The sequence below is a fragment of the Hyperolius riggenbachi genome, chromosome 5 (genome assembly GCF_040937935.1).
Source record: "Hyperolius riggenbachi isolate aHypRig1 chromosome 5, aHypRig1.pri, whole genome shotgun sequence".
NCBI lineage: Eukaryota > Metazoa > Chordata > Amphibia > Anura > Hyperoliidae > Hyperolius > Hyperolius riggenbachi.
In genome coordinates, this window is record NC_090650.1 from 227,537,938 (window position 1) to 227,563,003 (window position 25,066).

General features: G+C 46.4%; 1 protein-coding gene across 2 annotated transcripts in view; it reads left to right on the forward strand.

Moving 5' to 3' along the window:
• SLC6A3 (solute carrier family 6 member 3) overlaps positions 1 to 25,066 on the forward strand; it is a 175,229-nt gene that overhangs the window by 133,374 nt on the left and 16,789 nt on the right. For both annotated transcript variants that reach the window (XM_068236716.1, XM_068236717.1), the window contains exon 12: positions 16,227 to 16,327. In XM_068236716.1, the coding sequence (XP_068092817.1) occupies positions 16,227 to 16,327 (101 nt within the window). The remainder of the gene's footprint in view (positions 1 to 16,226; positions 16,328 to 25,066) is intronic.

Consider the following 25,066-nt stretch of genomic DNA (forward strand, 5'->3'; position numbering starts at 1 on the left):
GTGTGGTGCCACTGCCAGCACCAGATGCCTTCAGCCTCTGGAACTCCTCATGCTGGTGGAAATGTTTCGCAGCAAGGTGGTTGATGAGCGAGCTGGTGCTGAACTTTAAGGGGTCTGCACCTCTGCTCAACTTCCGCTGACAGTGGTTGCAAGTGGCGTACTTGCTGTACACAGTGGGCATGGTGAAATATCGCCAGATTGGTGACAGAAACATCCCCCTACGGCATGGAAGCGCTGCTGCCTGTCTCCCTGTGGTGGTTGGGGGGGGGGGGGGCTTGGGGGGCTTGGGTGCGGCTGGTGGTGGTACTGGCAGATGCTGCTGCTGCTGCTGCTGAGCCTGAGACACCAGCAGGCTGTGGGACCTGCCTACTGCTGCCAATGCTTGCAATGATGTGCCTCCTTGCAAGGCCCACAAGAGCATCCTCCTCCTCCTCCTCAGAGCTGCTGAGGACGACATCCCCTGGAGGTGGTGGCACCCAGTCTCTGTCTGTCACCGGGTCATCATCATCCTCCCCCTCCTGAAACATGTCCTGCTGGGATGATGACCCCCCAAACTCCTCTCCTGATGCATGGATGGGCTGCTTGACTGTCGCCACAGTCTTGCTGTCCAATCCCTCATCCCCCAAAGTGCCCATCAGCATCTCCTCCTCAAAATCGCCAACAACAGCAGACAATACCCTGATGGTGCCTGGGGTAAAAATACTGCTGAGTGACAGGTCGCCAACTTGTGACGGTGAACTGGCCTCCTCCCCAGACCCTGCTGGGCGGCTGCTGCGAACAGGGGTGGTGGTGGTGGTGGTGGTGAGGGTGGAGGCCTCGGATGCAGAGCTGATGGCGGGCTGCTCATCCTCCGTCATGAGTTGCACCACAGTGTCTGCATGCTTTTCCTCAATGGGACGTTTCCGACCCGGCTGGAGGAAAATCGGAGCAGGTGCTACACGCTGCTGCTGCTGTGTCTCTGCAGCGTGAGTTGCAGATGCTCCTGCTGGGCGGCGCCCAAGGCGTCCACGGCCAGTGGCTATGGGAGGAATGTTAGCCACTGACGCTGCTGCTGCTGCTGCGGAACTGTGCATGGTGGCGCGGCCGCGGCCTGCCACAATGCTGCTCCCTCTCCTCCTGATTCCCTTGCTGCCCTTCCCCTTGCCCAAACCGCGCTGGCTGCCACTTCCAGACATCTTCAATGTTTTGGGCGTATAGACAAAAGTTTTTTAAAAGGGCGGGTGAAAAGTGGGGTACTTTAATGGAGTGGGTTGGTGGGTGAGGTGACTGAGTGAGTGTCCCTAGTACAGTAAGTAAGTAGTAACAGTCAGGAAGTACAACTAGCAGTTACAATAATCAGTAGTAATCACAAGTAAATTTAGTGTGTGTACACTACAGACAGTGAGTGCACGCACGCGCAAACACGCGCAGGAGCTAGCCTATGAACAGTGACTGAGTGAGTGTCCCTAGTACAGTAAGTAAGTAAGTAGTAACAGTCAGTAAGTACAACTAACTAATTACAATAATCAATCAGTTATCAGAAGGAAATAGAGTGTGTGTAGTGTGTGTACACAGACAGTGAGTGCACACACGCAGGAGCTAGTAGCCTATGAACAGTGACTGAGTGTCCTAGACTCCTAGTACAGTAAGAGTAAGTAGTAACAGTAAGTACAACTAACTAATTACAATAATCAATCAGTTATCAGAAGGAAATAGAGTGTGTGTAGTGTGTACACAGACAGTGAGTGCACACACGCAGGAGCTAGTAGCCTATGAACAGTGACTGAGTGTCCTAGACTCCTAGTACAGTAAGTAGTAACAGTAAGTACAACTAACTAATTACAATAATCAATCAGTTATCAGAAGGAAATAAAGTGTGTGTAGTGTGTACACAGAAAGTGAGTGCACACACGCAGGAGCTAGTAGCCTATGAACAGTGACTGAGTGTCCTAGACTCCTAGTACAGTAAGAGTAAGTAGTAACAGTAAGTACAAACAACTAACTAATTACAATAATCAATCAGTTATCAGAAGGAAATAGAGTGTGTGTAGTGTGTGTACACAGACAGTGAGTGCACACACGCAGGAGCTAGTAGACTATGAACAGTGACTGAGTGTCCTAGACTCCTAGTACAGTAAGAGTAAGTAGTAACAGTAAGTACAACTAACTAATTACAATAAGCAATCAGTTATCAGAAGGAAATAGAGTGTGTGTAGTGTGTGTACACAGACAGTGAGTGCACACACGCAGGAGCTAGTAGCCTATGAACAGTGACTGAGTGTCCTAGACTCCTAGTACAGTAAGTAGTAACAGTAAGTACAACTAACTAATTACAATAATCAATTACAATAATCAATCAGTTATCAGAAGGAAATAGAGTGTGTGTAGTGTGTACACAGAAAGTGAGTGCACACACGCAGGAGCTAGTAGCCTATGAACAGTGACTGAGTGTCCTAGACTCCTAGTACAGTAAGAGTAAGTAGTAACAGTAAATACAAACAACTAACTAATTACAATAATCAATCAGTTATCAGAAGGAAATAGAGTGTGTGTAGTGTGTGTACACAGACAGTGAGTGCACACACGCAGGAGCTAGTAGACTATGAACAGTGACTGAGTGTCCTAGACTCCTAGTACAGTAAGAGTAAGTAGTAACAGTAAGTACAACTAACTAATTACAATAAGCAATCAGTTATCAGAAGGAAATAGAGTGTGTGTAGTGTGTGTACACAGACAGTGAGTGCACACACGCAGGAGCTAGTAGCCTATGAACAGTGACTGAGTGTCCTAGACTCCTAGTACAGTAAGAGTAAGTAGTAACAGTAAGTACAAACAACTAACTAATTACAATAAGCAATCAGTTATCAGAAGGAAATAGAGTGTGTGTAGTGTGTGTACACAGACAGTGAGTGCACACACGCAGGAGCTAGTAGCCTATGAACAGTGACTGAGTGTCCTAGACTCCTAGTACAGTAAGTAGTAACAGTAAGTACAACTAACTAATTACAATAATCAATTACAATAATCAATCAGTTATCAGAAGGAAATAGAGTGTGTGTAGTGTGTACACAGAAAGTGAGTGCACACACGCAGGAGCTAGTAGCCTATGAACAGTGACTGAGTGTCCTAGACTCCTAGTACAGTAAGAGTAAGTAGTAACAGTAAATACAAACAACTAACTAATTACAATAATCAATCAGTTATCAGAAGGAAATAGAGTGTGTGTAGTGTGTGTACACAGACAGTGAGTGCACACACGCAGGAGCTAGTAGACTATGAACAGTGACTGAGTGTCCTAGACTCCTAGTACAGTAAGAGTAAGTAGTAACAGTAAGTACAACTAACTAATTACAATAAGCAATCAGTTATCAGAAGGAAATAGAGTGTGTGTAGTGTGTGTACACAGACAGTGAGTGCACACACGCAGGAGCTAGTAGCCTATGAACAGTGACTGAGTGTCCTAGACTCCTAGTACAGTAAGAGTAAGTAGTAACAGTAAGTACAAACAACTAACTAATTACAATAATCAATCAGTTATCAGAAGGAAATAGAGTGTGTGTAGTGTGTACACAGGCAGTGAGTGCACACACGCAGGAGCTAGTAGCCTATGAACAGTGACTGAGTGTCCTAGACTCCTAGTACAGTAAGTAGTAACAGTAAGTACAACTAACTAATTACAATAATCAATCAGTTATCAGAAGGAAATAGAGTGTGTGTAGTGTGTACACAGACAGTGAGTGCACACACGCAGGAGCTAGTAGCCTATGAACAGTGACTGAGTGTCCTAGACTCCTAGTACAGTAAGTAGTAACAGTAAGTACAACTAACTAATTACAATAATCAATTACAATAATCAATCAGTTATCAGAAGGAAATAGAGTGTGTGTAGTGTGTACACAGAAAGTGAGTGCACACACGCAGGAGCAGCTAGTAGCCTATGAACAGTGACAGTGAGTGTCCTAGTACAGTTACAGTATATAACTACAATACTAATACAATCAGTAGTAAAGGACAGCAGAAATACTGGTATAGAATAGAGAGAAATAAACAGAGGACAGGAGGACAGCTGCCCACACAGGCAAGGCCCTGAGGCCTAAAGCTGTAAGCCTGCAGCAGCTGGCCTGTCTCTATGTAACACAAAAGCTACTAACTAAAATACAATGTCTAACTAACTAACAACAATATAGGTGTGTATAGGAGGTGTATGTGAGCAAAAACGCTAGGTAAATGACCACAATAGAGCTCTTGCTAAGCCAAAGCACAAAGGAGCAACTCTCTCTCTGTACAAGTCTCAGGCAAGCACGGAGAAACGGAACATGGCGGCCGCTATTTATAGGGTAGGGGCTGGCCAGGGTCCCCCTCTGTGATTGGCTGCCGTCAGAGGGCTTGGGAGCCCTCTAATTGGCTCTAAGGACATCAATCTGGGCTATGACGCTATTCGAGCTCGGTACCGAGCTCGAATAGCGCCGTTTTGCTCGAATAGCTCGAATAGTGAATGGGCTATTCGAGTGTACTCGAATAGCCCATTCGAATAGCTACAGCTATTCGGAGCTCGAATACCGAGCTCGAATAGCTGGAAAAGAGCTCGAATATTCGAGCTACTCGAATATTCGAGCTCTGCTGAGCACCACTGTTGCAGAGGGTTGGGAATATAATTGTTCAATCAAGTTGTGAAAAGTGCCTGAGATGCCTAGTGTTCTAGCCGTCGCTAAGAGGAAGGACCAGGTGAGGCTGTCAAAGGCTTTTTCAACGTCTATGCTGAGAACAACTAGAGGTTTTTTGTGAATATTGGCATGTTGGATTAGCAATAGTGTACGTCTGATATTATCAGAGGCCTGATGATTTGGTATGAACTCCACCTGATCCTTCTTTACCAGTCCAGGCAGAAGTTTATTAAGGCGAGTGGCCATAATTGCAGTTAGTATTTTGTAATCTTGATTTAGCAATGATATAGGCCTGTAATTTTTAGCTTGTAAGGAATCTTTGCCTGGCTTGGGGATAAGAGTAATTTTAGCTTCTAAAAATTCAGGTGGGGGTTTATGAGATGATTTAGCTAGGAAGTTTAAAGATTTGGTTAATGGGGTTACTAATAGGTCCTTACATTTTTTATAGTAAGTCGAGGTGTAGCCATCCGGACCGGGGGCCTTACCCTTCTTGAGAAATTTAATGGTTTCAAAGACTTCTTCTTCAGAGATTTTAGCGTTAAGGGACTTGATAGCTGTCGTAATCAATTTAGGGAGGGTGCTCTGTCTTAGATATTTTGTGGTTTCTAGCAAATGATCACTATCAGGCTGATTGTATAGCTTAGAATAAAAAGAGTGAAAGGTTTGGTAAATTTTGGAGGGATCACTAGTGATTTGCCCGTTACTTAGTTGAATCTTATGAATGGCGTTAATCCTTTCCTGTTGTCTTAATTTTCTAGCTAGCCAAGCATCAGGTTTATTTATATATTTATATTAGCGTGCTTCGGTCCAGATAAGAGCTTTCTCTACGTGCCTGGATAGAATGATGTCCAATGATAGAATTGGAGCCGAAGGTCTGAGATTTGTTTAGAAAGAAATCTACTAGGGGATTGCTGATTTAATAATATGAGTCTATGTAGCCTTTGCTCTAGATTAGCTTGTGACTCAGTATTTTTGCGGTGCCGAGTTTTAGCTGCTTTAATTAGATTGCCCCTGATCACCACCTTGTGGACTAGCCAGCAGGTGAGAGGGGAAACTTCCTCTGAGTCGTTTTCAGAGAAGTAGAACTGTATTTTTTCAGCAATATCTGATGCAATTGTGGGATCCAGTAATAAAGATTTGTCTAGTCTCCAAGTGCGTTGGAGTTTAAGAGAAGTTTCAGAGAAGAGTTCAAGTCAATCCCAAGCGACCATGCGGCATGAATGTGTCTAAGAAAAAGAAGGGCTCTGATTAGGGTGTTTGAAACAATAATGTGATCTATCTTGAAATAGTAACCGTGAGGTGGGGAGAAGTAAGTATACCCTCGTTTGCTAGCATAGAGCTCTCTCCAAGAGTCAGCTAGGGATGCTGCATGAAGGGATGAATTCAAAGAAGCCCTCTGAGATTTTAAAAGTTTATCAGGTGATGTATGCGGTGGCTGGACGGTGTAATGGTTAAGGGCTCTGCCTCTGACATGGGAGACCAGGGTTCGAATCTCGGCTCTGCCTGTTCAGTAAGCCAGCACCTATTTAGTAGGAGACCTTTGGCAAGTCTCCCTAACACTGCTACTGCCTATAGAGCGCGTCCTAGTGGCTGCTGCTCTGGCGCTTTGAGTCCGCCAGGAGAAAAGCGCGATATAAATGTTATTTGTCTTTGTCTTGTCTTATTGAATTTATCAAGTGAGTCATTTAGGGTTAGATTGAAATCTCCTCACCAGACTATTCGTGTATTAAAAGATAGATCAATTTTGTTGAGGATGAGCTGAAAGGTTCTGAAGGATAACTCAGGAGGGGAATAGCTATAAATAAGACATAATTGTTGTTCATGGAGGATAGCTTTTAACATAATAAATCTGCCTTCTTTATCTATGACTAGTGTTGGGCGAACATCTAGATGTTCGGGTTCGGGCCGAACAGGCCGAACATGGCCACGATGTTCGGGTGTTCGACCCGAACTCCGAACATAATGGAAGTCAATGGGGACCCGAACTTTCGTGCTTTGTAAAGCCTCCTTACATGCTACATACCCCAAATTTACAGGGTATGTGCACCTTGGGAGTGGGTACAAGAGGAAAAAAAATTTAGCAAAAAGAGCTTATAGTTTTTGAGAAAATCGATTTTAAAGTTTCAAAGGGAAAACTGTCTTTTAAATGCGGGAAATGTCTGTTTTCTTTGCACAGGTAACATGCTTTTTGTCGGCATGCAGTCATAAATGTAATACATATAAGAGGTTCCAGGAAAAGGGACCGGTAACGCTAACCCAGCAGCAGCACACGTGATGGAACAGGAGGAGGGTGGCGCAGGAGGAGAAGGCCACGCTTTGAGACACAACAACCCAGGCCTTGCATGAGGACAAGAAGCGTGCGGATAGCAATTTGCATTTTGTCGCCATGCAGTCATGAATGTAATACATATAAGAGGTTCCAGGAAAAGGGACCGGTAACGCTAACCCAGCAGCAGCACACGTGATGGAACAGGAGGAGGGTGGCGCAGGAGGAGAAGGCCACGCTTTGAGACACAACAACCCAGGCCTTGCATGAGGACAAGAAGCGTGCGGATAGCAATTTGCATTTTGTCGCCATGCAGTCATAAATGTAATACAGATGAGAGGTTCAATAAACAGGGACCGGAAACGCTAACCCATCACAGATGTTCATTGTTCATGTTACTTGGTTGGGGTCCGGGAGTGTTGCGTAGTCGTTTCCAATCCAGGATTGATTCATTTTAATTTGAGTCAGACGGTCTGCATTTTCTGTGGAGAGGCGGATACGCCGCCGATCTGTGACGATGCCTCCGGCAGCACTGAAACAGCGTTCCGACATAACGCTGGCTGCCGGGCAAGCCAGCACCTCTATTGCGTACATTGCCAGTTTGTGCCAGGTGTCTAGCTTCGATACCCAATAGTTGAAGGGTGCAGATGGATTGTTCAACACAGCTACGCCATCTGACATGTAGTCCTTGATCATCTTCTCCAGGCGATCGGTGTTGGAGGTGGATCTGCACGCTTGCTGTTCTGTGTGCTGCTGCATGGGTGTCAGAAAATTTTCCCACTCCAAGGACACTGCCGATACCATTCCCTTTTGGGCACTAGCTGCGGCTTGTGTTGTTTGCTGCCCTCCTGGTCGTCCTGGGTTTGCGGAAGTCAGTCTGTCGGCGTACAACTGGCTAGAGGAGTGGGAGGATGTCAATCTCCTCTCTAAAGTCTCCACAAGGGCCTGCTGGTATTCTTCCATTTTGACCTGTCTGGCTCTTTCTTCAAGCAGTTTTGGAACATTGTGTTTGTACCGTGGATCCAGAAGGGTATAAACCCAGTAATTGGTGTTGTCCAGAATGCGCACAATGCGTGGGTCGCGTTCAATGCAGTCCTAGGCCAAAGAGGTCATAGCCTAGGGTCACAAAACCAGTTTATTTGGGCAATTTCAATGGTGGCGAGTCTGACGTACATAAATCGCAGCAATGGCCGTTAGCAACGTCTGAATCTCACGAAATGTCTCATGCAGGTAGAAGACATATTGTTAGACTTGGGCTCCAAAGATGGGTTCCCTACATCTCTGCAAACCAGAGTTACAGGGCTCCAAATTTGGTAAAATCACCCATAGGCTTTCATTGGGCCTCCTATTTACAGTTCCAAAATCTCACATCTTTTCAAAGGGCAATTACTCAGCAGTGGCAAATTTTCTAGCATTGTAGGGACCCTTAGGGGGAACATGACTGGTGAGTTTCGGGCCCCTAGGCCAAAGAGGTCATAGCCTAGGGTCACAAAAACCTGTTTATTTGGGCTATTTCAATGGTAGTGATGGTGACGTACATAAATCGCAGCAATGGCCGTTAGCAAAGTCTGAATCTCACGAAATGTCTCATGCAGGTAGAAGACATATTGTTAGACTTGGATTCCAAAGATGGGGTCCCTACATCTCTGCAAACCAGAGTTACAGGGGTCCAAAATTGGTAAAATCCCCCATAGGATTTCATTGCCTCCCTATTTCACTTTCCAAAATCTCACATCTTTTCAAAGGGCAATGGCTCAGCAGTACCAAATTTTCTAGCATTGTAGGGACCCTTAGGGGGAACATGACTGGTGAGTTTCGGGCCCCTAGGCCGAAGAGGTCATAGCCTAGGGTCACAAAAACCTGTTTATTTGGGCTATTTCAATGGTAGTGATGGTGACGTACATAAATCGCAGCAATGGCCGTTAGCAACGTCTGAATCTCACGAAATGTCTCATGCAGGTAGAAGACATATTGTTAGACTTGGATTCCAAAGATGGGGTCCCTACATCTCTGCAAACCAGAGTTACAGGGGTCTAAAATTGGTAAAATCCCCCATAGGATTTCATTGCCTCCCTATTTCACTTTCCAAAATCTCACATCTTTTCAAAGGGCAATGGCTCAGCAGTACCAAATTTTCTAGCATTGTAGGGACCCTTAGGGGGAACATGACTGGTGAGTTTCGGGCCCCTAGGCCAAAGAGGTCATAGCCTAGGGTCACAAAAACCTGTTTATTTGGGCTATTTCAATGGTAGTGATGGTGACGTACATAAATCGCAGCAATGGCCGTTAGCAACGTCTGAATCTCACGAAATGTCTCATGCAGGTAGAAGACATATTGTTAGACTTGGATTCCAAAGATGGGGTCCCTACATCTCTGCAAACCAGAGTTACAGGGGTCCAAAATTGGTAAAATCCCCCATAGGATTTCATTGCCTCCCTATTTCACTTTCCAAAATCTCACATCTTTTCAAAGGGCAATGGCTCAGCAGTACCAAATTTTCTAGCATTGTAGGGACCCTTAGGGGGAACATGACTGGTGAGTTTCGGGCCCCTAGGCCGAAGAGGTCATAGCCTAGGGTCACAAAAACCTGTTTATTTGGGCTATTTCAATGGTAGTGATGGTGACGTACATAAATCGCAGCAATGGCCGTTAGCAACGTCTGAATCTCACGAAATGTCTCATGCAGGTAGAAGACATATTGTTAGACTTGGATTCCAAAGATGGGGTCCCTACATCTCTGCAAACCAGAGTTACAGGGGTCCAAAATTGGTAAAATCCCCCATAGGATTTCATTGCCTCCCTATTTCACTTTCCAAAATCTCACATCTTTTCAAAGGGCAATGGCTCAGCAGTACCAAATTTTCTAGCATTGTAGGGACCCTTAGGGGGATCATGACTGGTGAGTTTTGCCACTGCTGAGCCATTGCCCTTTGAAATGGTGTGAGATTTTGGAACGGTAAATAGGAGGCCCAATGAAAGCCTATGGGGAATTTTACCAATTTTGGACCCCTGTAACTCTGGTTTGCAGAGATGTAGGGACCCCATCTTTGGAATCCAAGTCTAACAATATGTCTTCTACCTGCATGAGACATTTCGTGAGATTCAGACGTTGTTAACGGCCATGGCTGAGATTTATGTACGCCACCATCACTACCATTGAAATAGCCCAAATAAACAGGTTTTTGTGACCCTAGGCTATGACCTCTTCGGCCTAGGGGCCCGAAACTCACCAGTCATGTTCCCCCTAAGGGTCCCTACAATGCTAGAAAATTTGGTACTGCTGAGCCATTGCCCTTTGAAAAGATGTGAGATTTTGGAAAGTGAAATAGGGAGGCAATGAAATCCTATGGGGGATTTTACCAATTTTGGACCCCTGTAACTCTGGTTTGCAGAGATGTAGGGACCCCATCTTTGGAATCCAAGTCTAACAATATGTCTTCTACCTGCATGAGACATTTCGTGAGATTCAGACGTTGCTAACGGCCATGGCTGAGATTTATGTACGCCACCATCACTACCATTGAAATAGCCCAAATAAACAGGTTTTTGTGACCCTAGGCTATGACCTCTTCGGCCTAGGGGCCCGAAACTCACCAGTCATGTTCCCCCTAAGGGTCCCTACAATGCTAGAACATTTGGTACTGCTGGGCCATTGCCCTTTGAAAAGATGTGAGATTTTGGAAAGTGAAATAGGGAGGCAATGAAATCCTATGGGGGATTTTACCAATTTTGGACCCCTGTAACTCTGGTTTGCAGAGATGTAGGGACCCCATCTTTGGAATCCAAGTCTAACAATATGTCTTCTACCTGCATGAGACATTTCGTGAGATTCAGACTTTGCTAACGGCCATTGCTGCGATTTATGTACGTCACCATCACTACCATTGAAATAGCCCAACTAAACAGGTTTTTGTGACCCTAGGCTATGACCTCTTTGGCCTAGGGGCCCGAAACTCACCAGTCATGTTCCCCCTAAGGGTCCCTACAATGCTAGAAAATTTGCCACTGCTGAGTAATTGCCCTTTGAAAAGATGTGAGATTTTGGAACTGTAAATAGGAGGCCCAATGAAAGCCTATGGGTGATTTTACCAAATTTGGAGCCCTGTAACTCTGGTTTGCAGAGATGTAGGGAACCCATCTTTGGAGCCCAAGTCTAACAATATGTCTTCTACCTGCATGAGACATTTCGTGAGATTCAGACGTTGCTAACGGCCATTGCTGCGATTTATGTACATCAGACTCGCCACCATTGAAATTGCCCAAATAAACAGGTTTTGTGACCCTAGGCTGTGACCTCTTCGGCCTAGGACTGCATTGAACGTGACCCACGCATTGTGCGCATTCTGGACAACACCAATTACTGGGTTTATACCCTTCTGGATCCACGGTACAAACACAATGTTCCAAAACTGCTTGAAGAAAGAGCCAGACAGGTCAAAATGGAAGAATACCAGCAGGCCCTTGTGGAGACTTTAGAGAGGAGATTGACATCCTCCCCCTCCTCTAGCCAGTTGTACGCCGACAGACTGACTTCCGCAAACCCAGGACGACCAGGAGGGCAGCAAACAACACAAGCCGCAGCTAGTGCCCAAAAGGGAATGGTATAGGCAGTGTCCTTGGAGTGGGAACATTTTCTGACACCCATGCAGCAGCACACAGAACAGCAAGCGTGCAGATCCACCTCCAACACCGATCGCCTGGAGAAGATGGTCAAGGACTACATGTCAGATGGCGTAGCTGTGTTGAACAATCCATCTACACCCTTCAACTATTGGGTATCGAAGCTAGACACCTGGCACAAACTGGCAATGTACGCAATAGAGGTGCTGGCTTGCCCGGCAGCCAGCGTTATGTCGGAACGCTGTTTCAGTGCTGCCGGAGGCATCTTCACAGATCGGCGGCGTATCCGCCTCTCCACAGAAAATGCAGACCGTCTGACTCAAATTAAAATGAATCAATCCTGGATTGGAAACGACTACGCAACACTCCCGGACCCCAACCAAGTAACATGAACAATGAACATCTGTGATGGGTTAGCGTTTCCAGTCCCTGTTTATTGAACCTCTCATCTGTATTACATTTATGACTGCATGGCGTCAAAATGCAAATTGCTATCCGCACGCTTCTTGTCCTCATGCAAGGCCTGGGTTGTTGTGTCTCAAAGCGTGGCCTTCTCCTCCTGCGCCACCCTCCTCCTGTTCCATCACGTGTGCTGCTGCTGGGTTAGCGTTACCGGTCCCTTTTCCTGGAACCTCTTATATGTATTACATTTATGACTGCATGCCGACAAAAAGCATGTTACCTGTGCAAAGAAAACAGACATTTCCCGCATTTAAAAGACAGTTTTCCCTTTGAAACTTTAAAATCGATTTTCTCAAAAACTATAAGCTCTTTTCGCTAAAAAATTTTTCCTCTTGTACCCACTCCCAAGGTGCACATACCCTGTAAATTTGAGGTATGTAGCATATAAGGAGGCTTTACAAAGCACGAACGTTCGGGTCCCCATTGACTTCCATTATGTTCGGAGTTCGGCCATGTTCGGCCCGAACCCGAACATCTAGATGTTCGCCCAACACTACACGTGACCCGTTCGGCCAATCACAGTGCTAGCCGAACGTTCGGGTAACGTTCGGCCATGCGCTCTTAGTTCGGCCATATGGCCGAACAGTTTGGCCGAACACCATCAGGTGTTCGGCCGAACCCGAACATCACCCGAACAGGGTGATGTTCTGCAGAACCCGAACAGTGGCGAACACTGTTCGCCCAACACTATCTATGACTGATTCTGTGATTTCAAGTGGGATGGAATTATGGATCAGGACAGCCACACCTCGACGTTTAGTAGGGACATTTGATAAGTATGATTTTGAATAATGGCGAGAAAGGTATTGAGTGAAAGATGATGCAGAGAAGTGAGTCTCCTGCAAGCAGATTATGTCGGGTTTATGTTTTTGGTAGTCTAGGAACGCTTTTTTCCTCTTTTGCGGTACATTGAACCCCCTAACATTATGTGACAGAATTGTCAGAACCATTGGTATAATGAGAAAGTAATGCTAAGCTATTAAAGATAATGTGTGAGACCACGTGAGAAAGAAAGTAATTAACCCTATTGGGGAAAAAATATAAGGGATTACCCTGGATTCGAGAGTAGGGAGTTTCTAGGGCAGCCTGTAGCAGGACAGGCCGCACTAGGATGTCACTTAGTGACATGAAGTAAAGCCAGTACATGATCCCCCTTAAGGCCTCTTCAGAGGGACAACATAGCCTGACAGCCGGGAACAGAGCCCAAAATAACAAACTTTGGAGTCATCGACCCCAGTATAAAAGCGTGGATGTGACCCGGGCCCTAAGAAAAAGCAGCAATGTTCGCGAAAAACCAGGGCGGGCTTGCGCCGGGAGAGGGCCCACCAAAGCAGGGGGAGGGAGGGGGGGCAGAACCAGGGCAGAACCCCCCCCCCCCCGCCCTGGGCCAGCTCCATGCGAACCAAAAGCATGTGTCGAGTCCTCGGTCAGACCCAAGCAGAAGCTCCAAAGGCCTCTAGTTAGAGGTCAATACAGTTAACATCATAATAATAGAACAGTGATAAAACACATTTGAGCAAGAAAAATAAAAATAAGCTCCAGTCCCACAAAGCACCCACAGGTAACGATAATCCCCCCAGTCGTCCCCCACACAAGAGCCCCCGAGGCGGGTCCAGGCCCAGGGAGCCAGAGGGTGCAGGGAGGGGGGGGGGACAGGGGGAAACGCGCCGCCCGTGAGCGGGACCCATCCCCCTGCCCCCCCCCAGACCCGGGCACGCCCCGGGATCCCCCCCACCACCCAAGGCCACAGGCAATGTTATGATAACTCCACCGTAAATTTTCAGTCAAATATGAAGGGCATGTGACCAATGTCGCCTTCTAAAAACATTGTAAAAAAGACAAACTATGCAGGTCTCCCCAAAACATTTGTTAAGGAAACCCGATAAGATGACCTTAGCAAAACATCCGATCAGTTTTAAGCACAAAGGCGGCAGGAACCACGAAGCTTAGGCCCCTTAGGTCAAAAGAGAGTATAACTATATACTGTAGGAAGCATAAGAAGGCCCGGGGGCGAGGTAGTTGCGTAGCCAGTATCTCAACGGAGGGCGTCACGGTGGGCCTCAGTGGTCAGACCAGGCCTGGACATAAATGCAACACATAAGAAGCTCAAGCCTGGGGACATAAAGCGATGGATAAGGGGGAATGATAAGAGTTATGGCTAGAGTTATCAAGTTACGTGCTAGGAGACCGGCGGGCCACCTCAGACCACTCTCTCCTAGGCCTAGGACCCTGCTGCGGCAGTGGGAGAGCTTCCGGCACCTCAACTCGAATGTTAGCCTCTTCAAGCAAGGACTTACCCTCCTCCAGGGTTTTAATGGAGTGGGAGCGATTCCCCAAGGTGAAGTTCAAGGCAAACGGGAAGTTCCATCGGTATCGTATTCTTTCGCTGGTGAGTGATAGAGTTATCGGTCTGAGCTGCCTTCTCCTTTGTAGGGTAACCGGAGATAAGTCCGCGTAGATGTGGACAGATGATGGAACCCCGGGCAGATCTTCCAGATCTCTAGCAGCCATCATGGTGTGTTCCTTCATTTCCCTGTAATGCAATTTTAAGATAACATCTCGTGGGGTGTTTGGGGTTTTTGGTTTTCCCAGAGCTCTGTGTATGCGATCAAACCACCACATCTCTGGGGAGGATTTGGGGAGGCCGCGAATACGAAGGTTAGAGCGCCTGGCTCGGTTTTCGTAATCCTCGAGCCTGGACTCCGCAGCCTCAACCCGTTTTTCGAGATCAGCAATACGCCTCTTGTCATCGGTGAGTGCGCCTGCCGCAGAATCCATGCGGTTCTCGAGGACTCCTACGCTCTGGCCTACCTCGTGTAGTTGGGCCGAGATGTCCTTCACTGCCGTGGATAGCTCCGTTTTGAGCATTTTGCCTATGTCGGCTAGAAGCTCCTGCCTGTCCCAAGGGGGAGATTGCTGGACGTCCCGGGGAGGCATTTGCAGGGATCCATCCATCTGGCACTGTTTAGTTTTGGTCGAGGGTGGTGAGTTGTTGCGTGAGGCCATCTTGGAAGCACTCCTCGTGGAGGCCCGGGAAGAGATTATTGCTGACAAAGTCCCCTGTGAGCGTGCTTTCTTGCCTTTTGCAGATCGATTGCCCTTCTGTGTCATATCATGTAGGCCAGGGTGCAAGTAGGGGGTCGAAGCATCCGTGCTAGCTATAGAGAAGGGTCGTTCGTTCCTGGCCGTCGACGGAGCTCACTCAGGACATGTCATGCCTCGTGAGCGCCGCGCATGCGCCCCGGTATATGCTTTTTTTTTTTACATGTGCACATTATTTTCTAGTGAAACATTGCTGATGCATTATGATTATTTTCTGGTGAAATATTGCTGCGTTACAATTATTTTCTAGTGAAAGATTGCCACATTATAATTATTTTATGGTGAAACATTGCTGCGTTACAATTATTTTCTGGTGAAAGATTTCTGCATTACGATTATTTTCTGGTAAGACTGACCCATTACGATTATTTAATGGTGAAACATTGCTGCGTTACGATTATTTTTTGGTGAAAGATTGCCACATTATGATTATTTTCTGGTGAAACATTGCTGCATTACGATTATTTTATGGTGAAACATTGCCGCATTACGATAATTTTATGGTGAAACATTACCACATTACGATTATTTTCTAGTGAAAGGTTGCTGGGTTACGACTCTTTTCTGGTGAAACATTGCTGCATTGCGATTTTTTTATGGTGTAACAATGCTGCATTACAATTATTTTCTGGTGAAAGATTGCTGCATTACAATTATTTTCTGGTAAAAGATTGACCCATTACGATTATTTTATGGTGAAAAATGTCTGCTTTACGATTATTTTCTGGTGAAAGATTGCCACAATAGATTATTCTATGGTGAAGCATTCACACATTAAGATTGTTTTACAATTATTTTCTGGTGAAACATTGCTGCATTAGGATTATTTTCTGGTGAAACGCTGCCCACATTACAAATATTTTCTGATGAAATATTTCTGCATTATAATTATTTTCTGGTGAAAAATTGCCACATTACAATTATTTTCTGGTGAAATGCTGCTGCATTATGATTATTTTCTGGTGAAAGATTACTGCATTACGATTATTTTATGGGGAAAAATTGCTGCAGTATGATTATTTTCATGGGGGGCACAGGTGGGAGGAGTTTGGCGCCACAGGTTTTCTCTCCTAGAGTGACAAAATGGCTAGAGGCGCCCCTGAATATAGTTATTTTTTTGTTTTCAAACCAGGTGTAGGTCGTTTCAGTGATGATATAGAAGACATGATTGGAAAAAGACCAGGACTGTACTGGAGGCTGTGCTGGAAGTTTGTTAGTCCCTGCTTCCTTCTGGTAAGTTAAAAGTGCCCTAATATTGCCTGTTTTCTTCACTTTCTTTTATTGCTTCTTTTTATCCTCTTTATAATGCAGGGATAGTGTAAAATGGACAGTATCCCCACTGTCCTGTTTTCACTTTGTTGATGCAGCAGCTGTTCACCAGTGACTGTTGCAATTTATAAAGAAGCAAAGAAGTGTTATCCTACTATAATTTTACTTTAAAATGATAAGCAGCGCTCAGTGGCTTAAATCAGGAGAGGGAATTAAAAACAGTCACCATCCAGCAGCTTGGCAAGCGTCAAACTGAATGTTCCAGGGTTTCAATAGGTTGCCTCAATGATCAGCCAACATGTCAAAAGAAAGGGGACAAAAAGGCACATAGCGTAATCCAATAGACACAAGCGTTGCCCGTCACAAATCCAGAGTGAACACACCACTCCCCCCTATGTGCCCGCACTCACCCAATCAGCCTCCAACAAATCCGGAGGTATGGATGTATAGCGTAGTCAGGGGATAGGAATAAATTAAATCCAACACGATCAGATTCTACAACTCAAGAGAGCGGCATATAGTGTAAAACCATTTAATATTGTAAAGATCAAAAAGATGAGAATGACTCAGTCAGGAACCGAAGACAGGCGACTCCATACTGCGCACGCGCAATGGGGCGCTCTTGTGTGTGCAGTATGAAGCGGTCTGTCTTCGGGAGCACTCGGGCTCCCAAAGTCTTCCGAAGAGGTGAGAGAACAGTATTTGACCAAATTGGTTAAATGCTGCTACCGGGAAGCCAACACTGGAACGAGGACCAAAAGAAGAGCGGGAGGCTCTATAGGACCCAGAACCTTCACTCTCCTTAAGAAAGTATCTGGCTCTTTTTATGTCGATTCCCAATTACCGTATTTTCCGCCGTATAAGACACACTTTTTCTCCCCCAAATATGGGGAGAAAAAGTCCCTGCGTCTTATACGGCAAAGGCAGGGAATCCCCAACTTGCGAACGCCCGCCGATATAAACCGCCGACCCGCCGCCATTGGGGATTCCTTGCCTGTGTGGGCAATCACTGTGCCTGGCTCCCCCGTGTGCCACAGCTTTTCCCCTCTATTTTCCTTCTGCCCCGCTCCATGTGCGCACATCCCACGTGTCTCCGATATGCCCACCTCCTCCCCCCCTTGTCTCCGAGATGCCCACCTCCCGTGTCTCCGATATGCCCCCCCCCCCCGTGATGCCCACCGTAAATCCTTCCCCCCTCCGGGTCTGCAGCTGTAGCGGCTTACCTGATACATGCCGCCGCGAAGTCTGCAGACACCCGGCTACTCCATATGTTTCCTCTACTGCGCGGCTTGTACTGATTGCGTCATCAGTAGCCGCGCAGTAGAGGAAACATATGGAGTAGCCGGGTGTCTGCAGACTTCGCGGCGGCATGTATCAGGTAAGCCGCTACAGCTGCAGACCCGGAGGGGGGAAGGATTTACGGTGGGTATCTCGGAGACACGGGGGGCATATCGGAGACACGGGAGGTGGGCATATCGAGAGACAGGGGGGGGGGGGAGATGGGCATATTGGAGACACGTGGGAGGTGGGCACATGGAGGGGGGCAGGAGGAAAATAGAGGGGGAGAAGTGAGGCACTCGGGGGAGCCAGTCAAAGAAGGACATGTGGGGGAGCCAGGACACATGGGGACAGGACACATGGAGACAGGACACAGGACGACACATGGAGACAGGACACAGGAGGGCACAGGGAGACAGGACACAGGGAGACAGGACACAGGGAGACAGGACACAGGGAGACAGGACACAGGGAGACAGGACACATGGGGACAGGACACATGGGGACAGGACACATGGAGACAGGACACAGGACGACACATGGAGACAGGACACAGGAGGGCACAGGGAGACAGGACACAGGGAGACAGGACACATGGAGACAGGACACATGGAGACAGGACACATGGAGACAGGACACAGGAGGACACATGGAGCCAGGACACAGGAGGACACATGGAGCCAGGACACATGGAGACAGGACACAGGAGGACACATGGAGCCAGGACACAGGAGGACACATGGAGCCAGGACACATGGAGACAGGACACAGGAGGACACATGGAGACAGGACACAGGAGGACACATGTGGGAGACATGACAAAGGAGGACACATGGGGGAGATGGGGCACACAGGAGGACAGATGGGGCACACAGAAGGACAGATGGGGCACACAGAAGGACAGATGGGGCACACAGGTGGAGAGATAAGGTACACAGGAGGACACAACATGTTCAAAGACGCTCCTGGAATATAGACGTACCAGATTTAATATATATATTTTTTTCCCAGGTTTTTGCCCTCTAAACTTGGGTGCGTCCTATATTCCGGAGCGTCTTATACGGCGCGAAATACGGTAATTACTTTTATGTGGAAATGTCAAGATTTGCACTACAAAAGCAGCCAGAAATGATGCAATAATCCAAGTATATGCCCACTGGACTTCTTTAATTTCTGTACTACCGAAGAGGTTAAAGCCAGTAAGGCATAATAAGCTTTCAGGTCCTGCTCACAGTTGTCAGCTGTATTGCAGAGTTAACTTACTGCCCATACAATCCTATGGGACTGTTCACAGTATTACGTTGTAACTGATCGGGTTATTCTAACTTGCTGCATGCAGGCTTTGTATTAAAGTCTGTGTCCAGTCTCCATTGCAGTTCACACTCATTATTACGCGTGTGTTATGCAACTGACCACAGTGAACCTAGCCTCACTGTATAATGTATGCCTCTAAAATGTACTAACTCTCCTAGTTAAATAAATCCTGAAGAAAAAGCTGGAAGGAGCATGTTCATACATCGTGATACATCCATAACACTTGGCTTTCTTTCAATACGTGTTGTTAATGCATTTAGTATGTGCATACTAGTGACATTATTGCAAGAAGTTTGCAGACTGTTAGCATCTTGCCTGGACCTGAGACTTGCTTTTTTTGGTGGGATCAACTTTTACATTCTGAACAGTTGCCCATATTTAAAGGACGGCTATGGTGAAAAATTGTAAAATTTAAAATATATATACAGTATACATAAAATGCACATTTTTCCTTAAAGAGAACCTGTAACAAAAAAAAGTTCCCCCGGGTACTCAGCGCCGGGAGGGGGAAGCCTCAGGGTCCCAATGAGGTTTCCCCCACTCATGTAGCTGCAGACAGTCCTGCGCTGGCTCTCCTGAAGAGTCCCGGAATCCTCCCTCGACAAGCCTGATAAGCGCTGATTTATTTACTTCTCCTGGCTCCAGCGGGGGCGCTGTTGCGGCTCTTCCCACAGAGATAGGCAAAAATAGCCGATCTCCGTCGAGTCTGCTCTACTGCGCAGGCGACTAGAGCGGCCCGACGGACATCGGCTATTTTCGCCTATGTCTGTGCGAAGAGCCAAGACTGCACCTGCAGTGTAGCCGGGGAGGTAAATATTTACACCGCTGACGTTCCGGGAGGATTTTCGCCCATGCCGTGGGACCGAGGAGGACGGGGGAAGCCTCAATAGCCTCAATTCCCTCTCCCATGGTGAGCACCCCCCAGGGGAGGTTTTTTTTTGTTACAGGTTTTGTTTAACCACTTCCCGACCGCCGCATGTACAAATGGCGGCCGGGAAGTGGACCCCACAAGGACCACTGCATGTACAAATGGCGGCGGTCTTTGTACGGGCATGGGCGAAACGATCGCGTCATTCGTGACGCGATCCTCCGCCGGGGACTGGCTCCGCCCCCCTCACACTGTAACCCGCCGGCCGTTCAGAAGCGCCGGCGGGTTACTAGCACCCGGATGATACACTTTGTAATGTATACAAAGTGTATTATACAGGCTGCCTCCTGCCCTGGTGGTCCCAGTGTCCGAGGGACCACCAGGGCAGGCTGCAGCCACCCTAGTCTGCACCCAAGCACACTGATTTCCCCCCCCCCGCCCCAGATCGCCCACAGCACCCCTCAGACCCCCCCTGCCCACCGTTTGCACCCAATCACCCCCCTAATCACCCATCAATCACTCCCTGTCACTATCTGTCAACGCTATTTTTTTATGCCCTAAACTTCCCCCTGCTCCCTCCTGATCACCCCCCCACCCCTCAGATTCTCCCCAGACCCCTCCTCCCTTTGTACTGTATGCATCTATCCCCCTGATCACCTGTCAATCACATGTCAATCACCTGTCAATCACCCATCAATCACCCCCTGTCACTGCCACCCATCAATCAGCCCCTAACCTGCCCCTTGCGGGCAATCTGATCACCCACCCACACCAATAGATCGCCCGCAGATCCGACGTCAGATCACCTCCCAAGTGCAGTGTTTACATCTGTTCTCTACCCTAAACACCCACTAATTACCCATCAATCGCCCATCAATCAACCCCTATCACCACTTGTCACTGTTACCCATCAGATCAGACCCTAATCTGCCCCTTGTGGGCACCCAATCACCCGCCTCCACGCTCAGATTGCCCTCAGACCCCCCCCCCCCCTTATCAATTCGCCAGTGCAATATTTACATTTGTTTTTCCCTGTAATAACCCACTGATCACCTCTCAATCACCTGTCAATCACCCATCAATCACCCCCTGTTACTGCCACCCATCAATCACCCCCTGTCACTGCCACCCATCAATCAGCCCCTAACCTGCCCTTTGCGGCCAATCTGATCACCCACCCACACCAATAGATCGCCCGCAGATCCGACGTCAGATCACCTCCCAAGTGCAGTGTTTACATCTGTTCTCTACCCTAAACACCCACTAATTACCCATCAATCACCCCCTATCACCACCTGTCACTGTTACCCATCAGATTAGACCCTAATCTGCCCCTTGCGGGCACCCAATCACCCGCCCACACGCTCAGATTGCCCTCAGACCCCCCTTATCAATTCGCCAGTGCATTATTTGCATCTGTTCTTCCCTGTAATAATCCACTGATCACCTGTCAATCACCTGTCAATCACCTATCAATCACCCATCAATCACCCCCTGTCACTGCCACTCATCAATCACCCCCTGTCACTGCCACCCATCAATCAGCCCCTAACCTGCCTCTTGCGGGCAATCTGATCACCCACCCACACCATCAGATTGCCCCAGACCTACCCTCAGATCACCTCCAAAGTGCATTGTTTACATCTGTTCTGCCATCTAATCACCCACTGATCACCCATCAATCACCCATCAATCAGCCCCTGTCACTGATACCCATCAGATTAGACCTCTATCTGCCCCTAGGGCACCCAATCACCCGCCCACACCCTCAGAACGCCCTCAGACCCCAGCCCTGATCACCTCGCCAGTGCATTGCTTGCATCTATTTCCTCCCTCTAATCACACCTTGAGACACCCATCAATCACCTCCTGTCACCACCTGTCACCCCCTAGCACACCTACCCATCAAATCAGGCCCTAATTTTCCCCATGTGGGCTCCTGATCACTCGGCCAAACCCTCAGATCCCCCTCAGACCCCCTTCCGATCACCTCCCCAGTGCACTGATTGCATCTATTTTCCCCTCTAACCACCCCCTGAGACACCGATCAATCACCTCCTGTCACCCCCCTAGCACTCCTATCCATCAGATCAGGCCCAATACAACCTGTCATCTAAGAGGCCACCCTGTTTATGACCGGTTCCACAAAATTTGCCCCCTCATAGACCACCTGTCATCAAAATTTGCAGATGCTTATACCCCTGAACAGACATTTTGAGAAATTTGGTTTCCAGACTACTCACGGTTTTGGGCCCGTAAAATGCCAGGGCGGTATAGGAACCCCACAAGTGACCCCATTTTAGAAAAAAGACACCCCAAGGTATTCTGTTAGGTGTATGACGAGTTCATAGAAGATTTTATTTTTTGTCAAAAGTTAGCGGAAATTGATTTTTATTGTTTTTTTTCACAAAGTGTCATTTTTCACTAACTTGTGACTAAAAATAAAATCTTCTATGAACTCGCCATATACCTAACGGAATACCTTGGGGTGTCTTCTTTCTAAAATGGGGTCACTTGTAGGGTTCCATACTACCCTGGCATTTTAGGGGCCCTAAACCTAGTCTAGAAAACAAATGCCTCAAAATGACCTGTGAATAGGACGTTGGGCCCCTTAGCACACCTAGGCTGCAAAAAAGTGTCACACATGTGGTACCGCCGTACTCAGGAAAAGTAGTATAATGTGTTTTGGGGTGTATAGGAACCCCACAAATGACCCCATTCTAGAAAGAAGACACCCAAAGGTATTCCGTTAGGAGTATGGTGAGTTCATAGAAGATTTTATTTTTTGTCACAAGTTAGCGGAAAATGACACTTTGTGAAAAAAAAACAATTAAAATCAATTTCCGCTAACTTGTGATAAAAAATAAAATTTTCTATGAACTCACCATACTCCTAACGGAATACCTTGGGGTGTCTTCTTTCTAAAATGGGGTCATTAGTGGGGTTCCTATACTGCCCTGGCATTTTAGGGGCCCTAAACCGTGAGGAGTAGTCTTGAAACAAAAATGACCTGTGAAATCCTAAAGGTACTCATTGGACTTTGGGCCCCTTAGCGCAGTTAGGGTGCAAAAAAGTGCCACACATGTGGTATCGCCGTACTCAGGAGAAGTAGTATAATGTGTTTTGGGTTGTATTTTTACACATACCCATGCTGAGTGGGAGAAATATCTCTGTAAATGGACAATTGTGTGTAAAAAAAATCAAACAATTGTAATTTACAGAGATATTTCTCCCACCCAGCATGGGTATGTGTCAAAATACACCCCAAAACACATTATACTACTTCTCCTGAGTACGGCAATACCACATGTGTGGCACTTTTTTGCAGCCTAACTGCGCTAAGGGGCCCAAAGTCCAATGAGCACCTTTAGGCTTTACAGGGGTGCTTAAAATTAGGCACCCCCAAAATGCTAGGACAGTAAACACACCCCACAAATGACCCCATTTTGGAAAGTAGACACTTCAAGGTATTCAGAGAGGAGCATAGTGAGTCCGTGGCAGATTTCATTTTTTTTTTTGTCGCAAGTTAGCAGAAATGGAAACTTTTTTTTTCTTTTTTGTCACAAAGTGTCATTTTCCACCAGCTTGTGACAAAAAATAAAATCTTCTATGAACTCACCATGCCTCTCAGTGAATACTTTGGAATGTCTTCTTTCCAAAATGGGGTAATTGGGGGGGGGGGGGGGTATTTATACTATCCTGGAATTCTAGCTCCTCATGAAACATGACAGGTGGTCAAAAAAGTCATAGATGCTTCAAAATGGGAAAAATCACTTTTTGCACCATAGTTTGTAAACGCTATAACTTTTACCCAATAGGCTGAATGGTTTTTTTTTAATCAAAAACATGTTTGTTCACATTTTTCGTGCTGCATGTATACAGAAATTTTACTTTATTTGAAAAATGTCAGCACAGAAAGTTAAAAAAATCATTTTTTTGTCAAAATTCATGTCTTTTTTGATGAATATAATAAAAAGTAAAAATCGCAGCAGCAATCAAATAGCACCAAAAGAAAGCTTTATTAGTGAAAAGAAAAGGAGCCAAAATTCATGTAGGTGGTAGGTTGTATGAGCGAGCAATAAACCGTGAAAGCTGCAGTGGTCTGAATGGAAAAAAAGGGTCTGGTCCTTAAGGGGGGTAAAGCCCACGGTCCTCAAGTGGTTAAGTAAAATGCACCAAGAATTATGGTATTTTTTAATATGGCTCTATCACTTACAGTAGGTTGTGAAAATCTGACAAATCTGTCAGCTTTTTGACTAGTCCATCTCCTTATGGGGGATTCTCAGCTATTTCTTTATTTACCATGCACTTACTGAATTGTAGTTACTCAATCCAACTGTCAAAATAGTTTGAAGAGTAGGGAAGCTGGCTAACATCTTTGTATAGATATTTTCCAGGGAGTGCTTTTGAAAAAAATAAAGCTTATGCTAAAACTCCTCCATACTGACTTGTCCAAGATCTGTCAGATCTGTCAGCTTTTTAATACCACCTGTAAGTGACAAGTAAGCTTAATATCCAGCATTGCTCAGGTATGTATTTGGCTATTGATAGGTCCGGCCAATTTTTGCAACCTTGATACACAGTCCGTACTGAGTTTGTAAGCTTTGGGGTCCTTGGCATCAGTAATGTGAGAATGGAAGCATTTTAAATTTTCCCAGTGAAATCAATCAAACAAATCTGATTTGCTGCTTATGGCTCTGCATTTGATTTCCAGTCACTGAATGACCAACTGTAACAGGTTTGAGGCCTCCAGAACATATTATCCCAGGTAGTAAGGGATCTGTACACCACGTTTTGTTAAAATCTGTCAATATATTTTTTTACTTTTGTTTTTGCTTGCAATAGTAGTCCTCTACATTGTGGAATCTCTAACATATGCTGCCATTCACATCTTTTCAGAGTAGGCCTTTCTTACATCAAGAAAATGCCACACTACATATGCATGTATTACAGCAGCATGGCTCCATAGAAAAAGAGTCTAGGTGCTAAACTGCAGTCACCCATCATCTATTGAAAACATCTGAAGCATTACACAAATACGACAAAGGAAACTCTGAAATATTCAGCAGATTAAAACATAAATCAGGTGACATTGGGACAAAATGTCACTTTCAAAGGACCAATTTTTTTCTTTTTAACTACTTAACGAACGTTCCATGCCAACTGGTGTGGATGCGGCGGCAGTCCCAGGACCACTCAATGGCAATTGGCATGAAGTCCTTGGGGTGGATAGTGCAGGGGAT